Source organism: Guillardia theta, assembly GCF_000315625.1.
Source record: "Guillardia theta CCMP2712 unplaced genomic scaffold GUITHscaffold_32, whole genome shotgun sequence".
Lineage (NCBI taxonomy): Eukaryota > Cryptophyceae > Pyrenomonadales > Geminigeraceae > Guillardia > Guillardia theta.
The window spans coordinates 205,963-220,101 of NW_005434642.1; the positions used below are offsets into that span (position 1 = coordinate 205,963).

Sequence of the window (14,139 nt, forward strand, 5' to 3'; positions counted from 1 at the left end):
CAACTCACCGTCATCATTGAGCATCATCTGATCTTGATCCATGCGAGGAGCAAAGCGATGCTGACGCTGAGCAAGACTACTGTGGTACTGGGGAAGGAGAAACGAGCAGGTGATCCATCATCGACAGCAACGTATGGTTTCCGTGCCTTGACGCTGACAATGCGAGGATTCTTCCCTCTCTCTAATATGGCAGCCGAGAGCCTATCTCCATACAAGCAGCCCGTGTCCAGCCCCGTCGCGTGCTTGTACAGCTGAAGCCGTCTTTTCGCGTCATGCCCGAAGTAGACATGGCTAGGTCCCTTCCAGAGGGCAGCCCATGGCTCACTGACGCCATCGTCCAGCTCCAAGGCTTCGTACCTGGTACGACAAGTCTCTGACTCCTCCTCGCCTGCATTGCAAACTCTGAGATTGCGCATTGTCACCATGTGCCGATGATCCTGCTCAGCAAGCGAAAGGTCCGGCACGAGCCCAGCATGCACGACTATCACGTTGTAGCTGGGAATGGATATCGTAAAGGGCAGAGAGCGAATGAATTCAACATCCTCCACGCACAACCCATCCGTCCACTCATACTTCTCCTCCACGTCCTTTACCTTCCCCCCCGACCGAGCAAAGTAACCCCTCAAAGAAGAGATCTCGTGATTCCCAACGACAGCCATCGCATTCATGCGCCTTGCAAGTCGTACTACCTCCACTGACTTAGGGCCTTTGTTCACCTGCTCACACCCGTCAGACTACATTGAGCCACCAGCGTTGTCATTCAGAGTGCCTACCAGGTCCCCGGCGAGGATGAGGAGGTCTCCCTCCTTGTGATGGAGGCGCAGGAGCTCCTCGAGCTCGTCACAGCAGCCATGGACATCTCCCACGATCATGACGCGCCCTGGCTCCTCCTCGACCACCACGTGCCTGACCGCGTCTTCCCTCATGTGCATAACCCCCATGTGTTCGCTTTTTTACGGATACCCTCCACGGATACCTCACACGGATACCTCACGGATATGTAGCGGGTCTTGAGCCTCGTCCCCGCTCAGGTCACATCCCCCACATACACGCAATGCCACAAACCAGTCAGCAGGGAGGGTGTGGAAGAGGAGGAGAAGGAGGAGGAGGAAGCTGCAGACATATGGCAGAGATTTTGATGGGAGAGGGGGAGAGATGGCAGAGATTTTGATGGGAGAGGGGGAGGTAGAGGAGACTAGAGCATGTACCAGACGAGGAGGGAAGAAGATTGAAATGGAGCGCGGTTGATTGCTTTGATGTTGAACCGTGAATTTGGATTTAGAGGAAGATGCTGATACAGATGTAGACGTCAAAGTTGACGTTGACATTTACGTTGACATCGACGTAGTCATAGATGTTTACGTAGATGTTGAAGTTGAGGGCTATTCCCTCTGCTTGAGATATTTCGTGTTCATCCTCTGACACAATGATTACACCCGCACCTGTGGCTGAGTGCATCGTCCTCCAGGTAGACACCATGGACGAGATGGATGTCGCCCCAATGACTGGAACATCAAAGTCTACCGCGGCTAGATCTCGCAGGTACCCTCTGGCGTCTTGAACTTCTTGATCGGATCTTGTATGATTGACACCACGCTCCTCCAGCTGGCTCTATGGTGACTTCTACGGGTTGAGAAGGATCGAGATTTTGCTAGCGGTGATGGCAGATGATGGCTCGTCTTTTTCGCTTCTGACTGCAGCAACAACAGGTTGAATTCCTCGTTATCTTGATAATGTTTACTTGGGCTCTTTCGCTCTCAACGGAAGCCAAAGGGGGAGGGAGCACTTGCACTGGTCTGCAGGATTGTATCCAGGTCCCCAGCACTCCGGGTAAATCCAACGGTCCTTTCCTGTTGCCAAACCTGCTGTTTGGTTACAGCGATCTCGAGCCATACATTGATCAGGCGACGATGATGTATCATTACAACAAGCACTTCAATGGTTACATGACCAACCTCAACAACGCGTTGAAGGGAACGCTCAGCGCGAATCTGACCGAGCTTGTCTTGAATCCAACTGACTCGACGATAAGGAACAACGGAGGAGGATTCTACAACCATGGTTTGTTTTTCCGGATCATGTGCACTGCGAGTAGGTCGGAGACTCCGTCGAAGCTTCTAGAAGATGCCATCATAAAGTCATTCGGATCAATGGCACAGATGAAACAACAGTTTGCAGCTCAGGCTTCGTCTCGGTTTGGGTCTGGCTGGGTCTGGCTGGGTGCCTTTGATCTTGTGTGGGTGAAGATTATGACGTTTTATATATGTAGGTGTTCTGCCTGATGGAAAACTAGGAATTACAACAACAGCAAACCAGGATACTCCGTTCATGAAGGTACAAGACATACAGTATCAACTGATGTATCCCTTCCTGGGCCTGGATGTTTGGGAACATGCATACTACCTCAACTACCAGGTGAGCGTGCAAGTTGAGAGGGTTAGGCTGCTGACATGTGACCGTAGAATCAGCGCTCTTCCTACGTAGACGCCTGGTGGAACATTGTAAACTGGAGTCAAGTGTCATACTACTACGAGAAATATGCTTCCAAGGGACAAGTTGTACCTTGGATACAAGAGTGAAGTCTCCCAGCCCTCCCTGTTCCCTCTCCTCTCTATCACCTTATCGCCACTCTATTGTTGTTCGGCTCGTAGTGCCACTGGCTCCTTGTTTTAGGTTTTATTCGTAAGTCAAAGATTATCTTTTATTTTTGTACAACTCCTCAAAAACGAGTTCATCACTGCATAACCGTCGTCTCAGCAAAGCCAAGGAAGCAAGCAGGAATCACATAGGTCAACTACTTTTCAGAACTGGACCATTTTTGAGGTGTGCAACACAGTCCCACTTCTTGAGCATGCCCACAGGTATGCTTGCCCCATCCCTTCGAGAGCATGGTCAGATCGCAGGATAGGCGCATAGCAATAAAATGAGCATCAAGTAAAACTCACCGCATGTTTGCATTCAGAAATATCCTTTTCTTTGCCCGAGCATCTCACTTTGCTCATCCATATCTTTCCTTGGCCACCAATGTGGTTCTTTCCAGACAAGAAATTCTCAACTTTCTGCCCTTCTCCCTCGAACCCAAATGCCTGTAAAGCGATGTGAGAATTGAAGCCAACATTCGAAGACCAAAGAAGAATAATTCGCATCCGCTTCACAAGACATAAAGGAGTGTGTGAGAACAGCAGTACACGGCATGCTTACCTTGCAAATGGTTCCAGCGTTGCGATCTCCGAATTGGTCGCTGCAAACAGTGCCCCACTTCAACCGTGCTTTAGAATATTGACGAAGGAACAAGCGAGAAGAAACCTGATCTTCATGCAGCACTTCGAGCCGGCAAGCACGAGAGTTGCAATCGACAAGGCGCATAGTGCTTGTGCTGGCTTCAGGGCAGACCCCAGCAGAAGAGTCCCATCCCTCGCTAGGCCCTTGCTCCCCCAAAGGACCAGGCCTGCCGATCACTCCTGCTTCTCCCATGGTGCCTGAACAGCACCAGCAAGTGAGTCTCCTTCCCCTTCTCAGCAAGTATCACATCACCTTTCTTTCCTTGCGGGCCCTCTGCCCCCCTTTCGCCTCTCGACCCCTCGTACCCCGGTGGCCCCATGGCTCCTGGCAATCCCCTAGGCCCAGAAGCACCTTGTGGGCCTGCTCGACGTGTAAGGACTGTACACACAATATGGAAGCTATCTACCGACGGGCCCAGTAAGACCGTCCACGCCGTCTACTCCATTCATACCCCTAACACCAGGAACTCCCGGCTCCCCCCTCTGCGGGATGACCGCATTGATCTCATCGGTGTCTTCCTCATTGACTTTCTTGACGTCTTGAGAGATAGACTGCACCTGTCATCAACTCATATCAGCCACCATGACAGCAGATTGGTGGACCCCGACCTCTTCGTTGACGTAAGTCTCTACAGCTCTATCCGCGTTACTGATGCTGTTCTCCCTCTGAAGAAGCCTCTGGTCATCTGCCTCCACTTGGCTCAAGTCTTCATCCACTTCCTTCTCCTCTGCCAGAAACTCCCGTGGGACCATCGGCGACTGATCGGCGATCGTGACGCCCTCAGGGAGGGGAGGAAGCTGCACCATTCCTGCTCCCCGCATCAATCGCACATTCGCCGGGGCGTATGCGAGCAGCTCCTCTACTCGAACAGGGTTGTAGAGATCCATTCCGGCTAGAGTCGTGATAGCTGCGAGACCAAGAAGAGTAACGGCGCAGATAGATATCCATCTCGATCGCTTTGCCCCACTGAAATCAGAGTCAGAAAATGGACAAACGAAAACAAGAAATGCTATCGCAGGGAGACTAGACGAGTGTGATGCATTGATATCATGCAATCACAATGAAGACAAAAATGATGTTTGCGGAGTTGACAAGGAGATCATGGCAAGAGATATGAAGGGAAAGGACAAGGTAACCTTGCAGAGTCTAAGGTTCACAGGCGACAAATCAGTTCAACGTAGAGAGCAGGAGAGTGAGAGAGTATAGAGGAGATGGAGAGAGATGATGATCATATGAAAAACATCATTGCCACATCATTCGTCCCCACCTCATAGCCATGCCTCCCAGCAGCGGTAGATCCTCCCCCATTCTTCCTGCCATCATGACCTTTCGCCGCAGCTACCACCTACCCCTTTCGATATATGAGAATGAACCCACCCTCTACATTAGGGTTTGAACCACCCCTATTTCTCTATTAAAATAACCCTGACCCTCTCGCGAATTTTAAAACGTTGTTCAAGGACTTTACGGATACCGTCGCGGATACTGTCGCGGATAGATCACGGATATTTTTTGACGGATACTTGTGAATTTTTTGTTATTTGCGGAGGAAAAATTTGCATGCGTGTCATGTGGAGGGGAGGGCGAGGGAAGGAGGAGGGAGCGGGGACGGAGTGTGCTGGTGAAACAGAAGGAAGGAGCGGGAGATAGAATGATACAGTCAGAGATGGTGCGGAAAACAGGTCCAGAAGCAGAGCCAGGGAAAGTGGGAGGGCCGTGGCTAGAGGCTCATGAGGGGGTCGATGGATGGGAGCTGAGGTACAATAGGTTTGGAGTCAGGGGAAGGGAAGGGAAGTGCTGGGGCGTCTGCGAGAGGAAATGCAGAGAGTAGGATGGAGGAAGGTGGGCAGGGGGTATAGTTGGAAAGATATTCTGAACGTGAGAGGACCAGGATCCTGTTGGGACGCAGCAGTAGGGGATAGCCATAGGTCGGTCGTGAACTGAGTTAACGATGAGAGACTAGGAAAGGAAGTAGGGATATTGAAAGAAGAAGATATAGACTTAGCAAATGAGGCATAGAATTGGGATCCAAGAACTGTGGGCGGATCTGTATGTATTGGTCAAGGAAGGCAAAAATCTCTATAATGACAAGGATAGGGGAGGGACAGTTACTGGTCAAACTTTGTGTTGCTGCTGTTGAGCTCTTCGCAGTATTCATTTTTTTGTTTTGCTCTCTAGGCCTCAGGGAAGAAGGCTCAGCTCATGAGAGACGAGGAAGGAGCTGCTGTGAAGTACTGTGTCTTGAACTTGTAGACATGGCAGGGTCAGGTGTGATGTAGCTAGGATGTTGTCTGAGCGAACGAGCTTCAAAGTCCTTTTCCTTGCGTGTTGCCTTCAGATTTGTGCCGAGAAAGTCTTTGCGTCAAGTGGTGTGCCCCTTCCTGTTCTTGCCGAGTTGTATCAGAGAAGCAGGATGCATGCCGAGGTCGCGCCGGTGAGTGGAAGCGAGACACTGGTGAAGGATACAAACATAGCACACGAGAAGCTTAGAGGAGGGACTAACATCGCCGGATACAACAACTATTCTCTTCCCTTGCTTGCAACCTCAACTCACAATCTGACATCTCCCCCTTGGTGGTCTCAGGGAAAGATGTCGAGCGCATGGCAGGCCCAGGCGGAGGCACAGGGGGAGGTTGTCCGCAAGATGAAGGAAGAGATGAAAGCGAACCCGGTTGGTCGATCGGAAGTGAATGTTTTCTCTTTGATGACATTTCGACTTCAGGCTGCGCATACCAAAGAACAACTGGATGCTGAAGTTGCCAAGTTGAAGGAGCTGAAGGCGAAGGCTGATGTGAGCTTGTGTTCTTTGTCCAACCTCGTCTTCTTCCTGCACCCCTCCTCCTTCCATTCTTCTTCCTCTCAATTTGTCTCTCCTCCTCTCTCTTGTACCTCGTCTGTTGCTCTCCTGACCCCAGAATTGACAGGATCCCATGAACGCTCTGGAGGATCCGGTCATCAAGGCGAAGTACCAGCTCGTTAGGAGTGTGGGAGAAGAATGCGTGAGTAGCACGATTAGAAGCTGGGCGAGCAAGAGCTGAGAGACTGTCGGTGGCAGGTCACGGACGGAGAGCTTGCTCTCCTGCTGTCCAAGAAGCCAGATGTGAGTGTGTCAAGGTGGTTGTGCGGTGACGGCTGACTGCCCTTACTCAGTCGTTTCGGTTGTACGACGGGTTTGAGCCCTCGGGCCGCATGCACATTGCGCAGGGCATCTTCAAGGCCATGAATGTCAACAAGTGCACCAAGTCCGGAGGGACTTTCATCTTCTGGGTGGCCGACTGGTTCGCGCTCATGAACGACAAGATGGGGGGCGATCTGGAGAAAATCAAGACGGTGGGCAAGTACTTGGTGGAGGTGTGGAAGGCCACAGGGATGGACATGGACAGAGTTCAGTTCGTGTGGAGCTCGGAGGAGATCGCGTCCAATGCAGTCTCCTACTGGACGCAAGCGCTGGACATCGCGAGGAGGACAACGATCACGAGGGTGAAGAAGTGCTGTCAGATCATGGGAAGGTTGGAGAACAAGCTGACGGCAGCTCAGATCCTCTACCCACTCATGCAGGCGACCGACATCTTCTTCCTCAAGGCAGACATCTGCCAGCTGGGAGTCGATCAAAGGAAGGTCAACATGCTTGCCAGGGAATATTGCGATTCCGCAGGGATCAAGAACAAGCCGATCATCCTGTCCCACCACATGCTGTACGGCCTGAAGAAAGGTCAAGAGAAGATGTCGAAGTCAGACCCTGACTCAGCGATCTTCATGGAGGACACGGAGGAGGACGTGGCGAGGAAGATCAATAACGCCTACTGCCCGAGCAAGCCCGAAGATGAAGCCCCTGCAGCGCAGGCCGAGGACATCGACGCTGGTCTTGAAAGTATGCACTTGACCTCCGACGATCTCAAGAACCCTTGCCTCGACTACGTGGAGAATATCATCTTCTCTGTGCCCGAGGCCACTTTCACAGCTGGGGGTTCCACTTACAACTCCTTTCAGAGCGTCAAAGACGACTTTGTCGCCGGGAAACTGAGCGAGGCAGAGCTCAAGGGCGGATTGATCGCTGCAGTCAACAGGCTGCTGGACCCTGTGAGGAAGCACTTCAAGGAGGACGCCAACGCCAAGGCCATCCTCGACCAGGTGATGCAGTGGAAGAAGGAGAACCTCGTGCCCCCCAAGGGACTCAAGAGGCTCGTGGCCATGCAGAGCAGCAAGCCTGTCTGGTGTGTCTTCGCCCCCTACGCCACTGCTGAGATCACCCTGGGCCAGCTGACCTCCATCATCCGCCACCTCCAGCAGGCTCCTGCTGACCACCAGAAGGTCTTGTGGTGCCCGGACTGGAGCAGCTTCGCCGTCAACAGCTGCAACGGGGAGCAGAAGGTCATCTCTGCCTGCTACAGCATGATGATCGAGGCCCTCACGGCTGTGATGCCTGACCTGATGAAGGACGTCAAGGTCCTGATCCAGAGCGAGGCCATTCTCCTCGACCCCTCCCAGTACTGGATCTCCGTCATCAACGTCGGCCGTCACTTCCAGCTGCAACGGGTGCGAGCGGTGGACGAGGCCAACGAGACGGCCGGCCAGGTCATCGCTGCAATGATGCATGTCGGCGACGTGCTCGCCATCGCTCCCTCCACAATCTGCTCCTCCCCGGCGGCCAAGGTGGCGCACGAGCTTGCTTGCGACTACATCAAGGAGACGGAGGTCACTGAGATCGCGGTCCCCGCAGTACATGTGTCTCCTCCTGTCGACTCAGCGTTGAAGCCTCCTCATATGATGGACGGCCCTGCCAACGCCGACGACGAGATCTATCTGCTCGACGCCTCCATGGACGTAGGAAGGAAACTGAAGCGCGCCTTCTGTGAGCCGTGAGTGATCTCCTCCTTTTCTCTTTCTCCTCCCGCTCCTGCTCCTGCTCCTGCTCCTGCTCCTGCTCCTGCTCCTGCTCCTGCTCCTGCTCCTGCTCCTGCTCCTGCTCCTGCTCCTCTTCTTTCTTCTCCTCCAGTTCCTTCTCCTGTCTCCGTCTCCATTCTCTGACACATTTCTTCTTCCTCCATCACCTGTTCTCACACAACTTGATGCAGAGGAAACGTAGAGCACTGTCCTCCCATCACGCTTGTGGATGCCTGCGTCATCTCTGCAGGGAAGGGTCTCGCTATCAACCGCAAGGAGGAGAATGGAGGAGACAAGAACTATGTGTCCATTGGTAAGCCAACCTTTAAGCTCTTCCTCTCATTCCTCCTTTCCACTATCAATTCCCTTGCTTTCCCTCTCTTTCCTCTCCCTCTTCTCTCCATCCTCTCTCACAGACGCATCGATGATCGGGCCCGCATCCTCATCCCCCCACCTCCACTCCCTCTCCTTCCAGGCTCCCCCTCCCCCTCTCATGGAAGATTCTCTATAACGCCTCCCCTCCATCGATCTTCTTTCCTCCCCTGCTCGATCTTTCACCTTCTCCTCTGCTCACTTCTCCTCCAAGACGACCTTGTCGCCGACTTCAAGTCCGGAGCTCTTCATCCCGGCGACTTGAAGCCCTCGGTCACCAAGGCGGTGGACGCCTACATGCAGCTCATTCGCGACCGCGTCAAGGCCAACGATGCAGCGAAGAAGGCGGAGGTGAGGGAGAGCCAGCAGCAGGGGCATGCCCTGACGGTGCTGACAGGCTGAGCTCAAGAACTTCCTCAAGAAAGCAGCGGCCAAGAAGAAGAAGTGAAGGGCGCCAGTAGGGAAACTCTCTCAGTACTCCTCGCCTTAGTTAAGTCACTCATGAACATGTCACACACTATGATCCCAGCAACTTCCGCCGCCCAACTTGCATGTGTAGTACTACGGTAGTCACACTAAAACTCCACTGTAGCTCCTCACTCCCTGGCGGCCGGCCGGGCCGCAAGGTCACTGAGAATGATTCTCAGTCTGGCCTGGGCCCGACTCGACTCTCTTGATTGTCCTCGTACTGTTTTTAACTTAACTTTGAGTAAAGGACTCGGCTCCGGGCATGTGAGTAACTTTGAAAAGAAAGAAAGAAAATAAAATGGCTCCGTCCTATCTCATGCATGGAAAATTCCCGGGAAGTTCGGGGGTAGGGTAATTTTATAACGGGGTACGAATCCCAGTGAAAAAGGGGTGACGCATGGTTCCTTTCATTTTCATGGTGGTAGGGTAGTCTTCATTTTTTTTTCATTATCAAAATTTGTTGCGACCCCCGTCTTCTAATAGTACCACCCCTACCCCTTTGATAAAAAGTACCCAACCCCCGAACATCACTAGCTGCCAATTTACAGACCCCCTATTGCTAACTTGAGCTACTACCCCTACCACATCATCAATAGCGATCACCCAACATTACCCTTCTCTTTGCCTTACCCACCCCCCTTTGGATGCAGACCCACACGAAGGTAATGGTAATATTCCTAAAAGTACCCCGTTCTCTCGATCTGAAATAACAACAACCCCTCTCTAAGACATTATCACCCCCTCCATTTCAACGGATCTTTATCTACCCCTCGTTCCCTTCACTGCCACCCCCGCAAAAATCTCCACCACCCCTTTTGAAGTACCCTACCCAATTTCCTTGTCGAGACCCACCTGTCCATGCGAACCCCAAGTCACATACCCCTACCCCCAACACAAAATTCAGTACCACCGAATTTCCCGAATCTCGAGGTGGCAATTGCTATCCATATACTACCCCCACCCTCTCAATTATATGACCCCACCCACTACAAGGGACTTTCATCTTGTCGGCCTCCCCTCCCCTTCCTCTGTTCTTGTTTCTCCCTTGCTCGTTCCCCGGCCCCTCCTCGACATCACTCCTCCACCTCCCACCTCCCTCTACTCTCACAGCCCCCCCACAGCTCCTTCTCCTTTACACCAGCTGCTGGACGGATCCTTGCTGAGGTCCTTCCAGTCGTTGCTGCCGAGGCCAAGCTCCTAGTCGCTCGACCACAACCAGGGGTGCCAGTGCATTACAGCGCTGAGCTGAGATAACCCTTTGAACTTGACCTGGATAATACCAGCGGAAGGAGGTTGTTGGTCTTTTGAACCATGTCCATTACGAACGAGAGTGGTAACACTGCAATCTACGTGATCATACCGATCTATGGTGTCTTCTTGGTATGCATCAGTGCATTCAGCTACTGGAAGAACAGTAGCAACAGTGAGATCAGGTGCCTGGGAATCTCCATCCGAGGTGACCGAGTGAAGGATCTCACTCAATCCTTCCTCGGAGCAGGAAACGGAGTCGGTGGTCTGACGCTTTTCTTCACCATGGCTGCAAGTCTCTTCAGTGGATACTCCATCTCGGGTATCGCAAACGAGGCCTACACCTTTGGATTCGCTGCCATCCGTTGGATTCCAGCCGGTGTTGCGCTCTATGCAGCTTTCATGATCATGGCACCGAGAATGCATGCGCTCGGCAAGAGTCGTGGTTATCTTACCCTCGGCGAGCTCATCTATGACCGTTTCTCGGAGCCCGCTTGCTCCCCGATCATCCCCCATACGTTGAGGCTTGTGTCTCTCTTCTGTCTCCAGCTTCCAGTGTTCTGCTATCTCATCACGCAGTTCTCTTCTGTCGCGGTTGAGGTGAGATCACTCTTTGCTGACTCGTGTGTCTGAAACCATTTTGGCAGCTCGCTGGATACACTGGTGGATCCGATTGGGGTGGAGGAGGGATCGGGAGATATCCTGCTATCATCGTGGCAAGCTGCGTGTTGCTTGTTTGTGGCCTGCTGGGTGGTCTGCGTGCTGTTGCATACAATGATGTGCTTCAAGGGTTCATTCTCCTCATCGGGAGTCTTGTGTTCTTCGTGATTCAGCAGGAGGACCTCGGAGGAATGAGTGGTGTCAAGGAGTTTGTGACCTCCCCGTCCTTCCAGAAGTCCAATCCCTTTGGATACAAGCAATTCAACTATGTTCCAGCTGCTGAAGGGTCTTGGAGTACATCATCATTCGCCACCTTCATCATCAAGGTTATGATTGCCGCAACCATGTACCCACATCTTGCCATGCGACTTTATGTGGCTAGAGACAGCAGAAGCATGAAAATTGGCTTGGCGGGAATGAACTTCACATTCTTCAGTATGTTATTCTTTTACTTCATCTTGATTCTATCTTACATGTGTGTTCCAGTTGTTCAGTTCAGCTCCATGGTTACAGGATGGGTTGCTGTGAAGGCGCTTGCGGGTAGCCCTAAGACGTACTCTACTTTTGGATCGATCGCTGCGATTGTGCGGAACAAGGGCGCTGGAGGCGAATTTGCATCTGCGCTCCTCGTGACGGCTGCAGTCTGTGCGATGCTTTCCACTGCTGACAGCGCTCTCATTGCATTCTCTACGATGTGGCTGAGAGATTTCTACTTGCCTTACATCAAGCCGACGGCATCGCAATTCTCTCAGGTTGTCTTTACCAAGGTCATGGGAGTCTTCGGTTTGGCGCTTGGAGTGTTTCTTGCGTGCATGTCTGTTCGATCTGCACAGCCTTGGAACTTGTCCAACTTGTTCTCCTTGCAAACTGTGACTCCGATCCACGTGGCTCCCGCGGTGTGGCTCGGCCTCCATTGGAAGGTAACACAACGCATTCTCATGCCTTAGGGTTTCCTTACATGCTGGTCAGGGCTTGCGCGGAGAGCCTGTGCTGCTCGGAATGATTGTCGGCCTTGCCGTGACGTTCGGATTCACCTTCTCAAGCCTTAACGTCAAGTTGAGCCTGGGACAAGAAGAAATCAAGTCAGGATGGTCGCCGTCTCTGGTCGGGCTGTGCTTCAACCTCATCGTCACTGTTGGTGGAGGCTTGCTGCTCGAGAAGTATCCAAACCTCCTCAAGACCGGAGAGCTGGCGCAGTTTGCAAGGCCGATGGACATTCACAAGTTGTTTGGAGAGAAGATGGATCCGATGATCAACCCCGTCATGTGGCTCGTCTTGAGTATCATCATAGCCTTCATTGTGCCCTTCTACAGGGACATGGGCTCCCCTGACTACTTCGTCGGCAGCATGACCGCATGGGCCTTCACCTCTCTTATGATCACAGGCTTGCTGACGCTGGCGACTGCCTTCTGCTACGTGCGCTTCTGGAAGGACTACGATCTACCCAAGGAACCGAGACTCTACCACTTCGACGGCGATGAATCCCAATATGACAAAGAGGCACCTAAGGACTCTGATCCCTCTGGAGGGTTCGCACCTCAGCCTATGATGCAAGTGTTTCCTCCTTCGTCTCCATCAGGGGTTGCTCAGCCGATGTACTCGCCGGGACCTTTCGTCAACTCTGCCAGCACGCCTGTTGCCAGCTTCCAGCCCGTCTACCCGTCTGTCATGACTCCAGTACCATCGTATCCCTCTATTGGTTCCGCATGAATTGCACGAATGCATCTTGGTATGATGCAGTAGATTGTAAGTGATGTTCTGAGTAAAATCAGAAAAGATAAACACTTAAGAAGGGGAGGACAAGGTGTGATAATTATAACAGAGGGTGTATTGCCACTTTGTGGATTCTTTGTGTTACAGGCTCATTATAACTGTAGGATTGTTTGTTACCCCACTGTGACAGTCGATCGATGATGATCCCAATGACTCATATGAACAAGGGCTGTGCTGAAATCGAATCAGCATTCGAGCGCACCAGCGCCAACCCAGCATGGGTGTTGACAAACACCAGTAAAGCTGAAAGCTTTGTGACGGCTTGTTTATCCTCCGAAACCGTAGAGGGTACGTCCCTGGCGCTTGAGGGCGTAGACGACGTCCATGGCAGTGACGGTCTTCCTACGAGCGTGCTCGGTGTAGGTGACAGCGTCACGGATGACGTTCTCGAGGAAGACCTTGAGGACGGAGCGGGTCTCCTCGTAGATGAGACCGGAGATACGCTTCACACCACCACGACGAGCAAGACGGCGGATGGCGGGCTTGGTGATGCCCTGGATGTTGTCACGGAGAACCTTCCTGTGACGCTTGGCTCCTCCCTTGCCAAGACCCTTTCCTCCCTTTCCTCTGCCGGACATTGCGGTGGTTGTGTGAGGGCAACCATCGCAGCCTCCTCCTTATATTTCGAATCTCCCCACCCCCTGTGCTGATTCCCCTGTTTTTGTGTTTTGATTCTCCAGTACCGGTACCTTCACTGTGTTTTGGGGGTAATGGAGATACCCCCTACCCCCATTTCTACAGAACTATATCTGTATCGGAGATAACTAAAATCTTTATTCAGTACTACAATTAATAGTCCCCGCGCTGTTGGCTGTGATACCAAAAGCCGACGGCCTGAAGTAACGAAATGAACTCTCAACAAGACTCTTCTAGTTGTCTACGAACTTGTCATACTACTATTTGCTCTGAATTCACTCTCGACAGTCGGAACTCGAAGCTTCCCTCAGCTTCCTCAGCTCTCGCAGCTCTCTCAGCTCTCCCAGCTCTCTCAGCTTCCTCAACTTTCTCAGCTTCTCTCAACTCAGATTCTCAGCTCTCAGCAACCGTGGGCGCCGCAGTTCTCAAGGCAGGATGATCGGGGACTCAGTTAGCCGACTGAGCAACTTCAGTCACTTCAGGCTGAGTCACCGTCAAGTCGAGCTCCGAGCTAAGAGAGAGAAAAAAGGAGGAGGAGGAGGAGGAGGAGAGAGGGACGGGAAGGAGGGTTGAGGAGGAGGAGGAGGGCAGGCCAAGAGTGTAGGGAAGCTTCCTTTGTTAAATTCAGTTCATCGGATGATCGGCGGCAGAGGATGCAGAAGGTTCAGGCAAGTGGCTCAGAGGCCAATCGCTTCCATGTCGACGATGCAGGAGGAGAGGGTCGTGCGTTGAACCACGTCATCGTTCCTGAGACCGCGAATCTGCCATGAAAGAGGAGAAAATAAGATGAGAAAACGGGAGGAGGAGGAGGAGGAG

The 14,139-nt window shown here is 52.4% G+C and overlaps 6 protein-coding genes across 6 annotated transcripts; 3 read left to right on the top strand and 3 right to left on the bottom strand.

Annotated features, from left to right (window-relative positions):
- Positions 1-173: 173 nt before the first annotated feature.
- Positions 174-881, bottom strand: GUITHDRAFT_56118 (hypothetical protein; the record flags this gene model as incomplete). The annotated part of the gene is made up of 2 exons (XM_005832927.1): positions 174-716; positions 774-881. Coding segments are annotated over 2 exons (651 nt in total), but the record flags the coding sequence as incomplete, so codon positions are not given.
- Positions 882-1,426: 545 nt separating this feature from the next.
- Positions 1,427-3,164, top strand: GUITHDRAFT_157786 (hypothetical protein; the record flags this gene model as incomplete). The annotated part of the gene is made up of 5 exons (XM_005832928.1): positions 1,427-1,468; positions 1,803-2,220; positions 2,270-2,415; positions 2,463-2,518; positions 3,125-3,164. The coding sequence occupies 5 exons, from the start codon at positions 1,427-1,429 to the stop codon at positions 3,162-3,164; spliced, it is 702 nt and encodes a 233-aa protein (XP_005832985.1).
- Positions 3,165-3,532: 368 nt separating this feature from the next.
- On the bottom strand, positions 3,533-3,761 carry GUITHDRAFT_39714 (hypothetical protein; the record flags this gene model as incomplete). The annotated part of the gene is made up of 2 exons (XM_005832929.1): positions 3,533-3,645; positions 3,689-3,761. Coding segments are annotated over 2 exons (186 nt in total), but the record flags the coding sequence as incomplete, so codon positions are not given.
- Positions 3,762-5,461: 1,700 nt separating this feature from the next.
- On the top strand, positions 5,462-9,061 carry GUITHDRAFT_94450 (hypothetical protein). Its single transcript, XM_005832930.1, has 9 exons — positions 5,462-5,716; positions 5,867-5,953; positions 6,005-6,073; positions 6,207-6,281; positions 6,338-6,382; positions 6,433-8,141; positions 8,358-8,479; positions 8,753-8,889; positions 8,936-9,061. The coding sequence occupies exons 1-9, from the start codon at positions 5,567-5,569 to the stop codon at positions 8,984-8,986; spliced, it is 2,445 nt and encodes an 814-aa protein (XP_005832987.1). The 5' UTR covers positions 5,462-5,566; the 3' UTR covers positions 8,987-9,061.
- Positions 9,062-10,500: 1,439 nt separating this feature from the next.
- GUITHDRAFT_94455 (hypothetical protein) lies at positions 10,501-12,686 on the top strand. The gene is made up of 4 exons (XM_005832931.1): positions 10,501-10,879; positions 10,942-11,349; positions 11,401-11,834; positions 11,884-12,686. Exons 1-4 carry the CDS (start codon positions 10,540-10,542, stop codon positions 12,622-12,624), a joined length of 1,923 nt encoding a protein of 640 aa, XP_005832988.1. The 5' UTR covers positions 10,501-10,539; the 3' UTR covers positions 12,625-12,686.
- A 267-nt stretch (positions 12,687-12,953) lies between these two features.
- Positions 12,954-13,265, bottom strand: GUITHDRAFT_70855 (hypothetical protein; the record flags this gene model as incomplete). Its single annotated transcript, XM_005832932.1, has 1 exon — positions 12,954-13,265. One exon carries the CDS (start codon positions 13,263-13,265, stop codon positions 12,954-12,956), a length of 312 nt encoding a protein of 103 aa, XP_005832989.1.
- Positions 13,266-14,139: the final 874 nt, after the last annotated feature.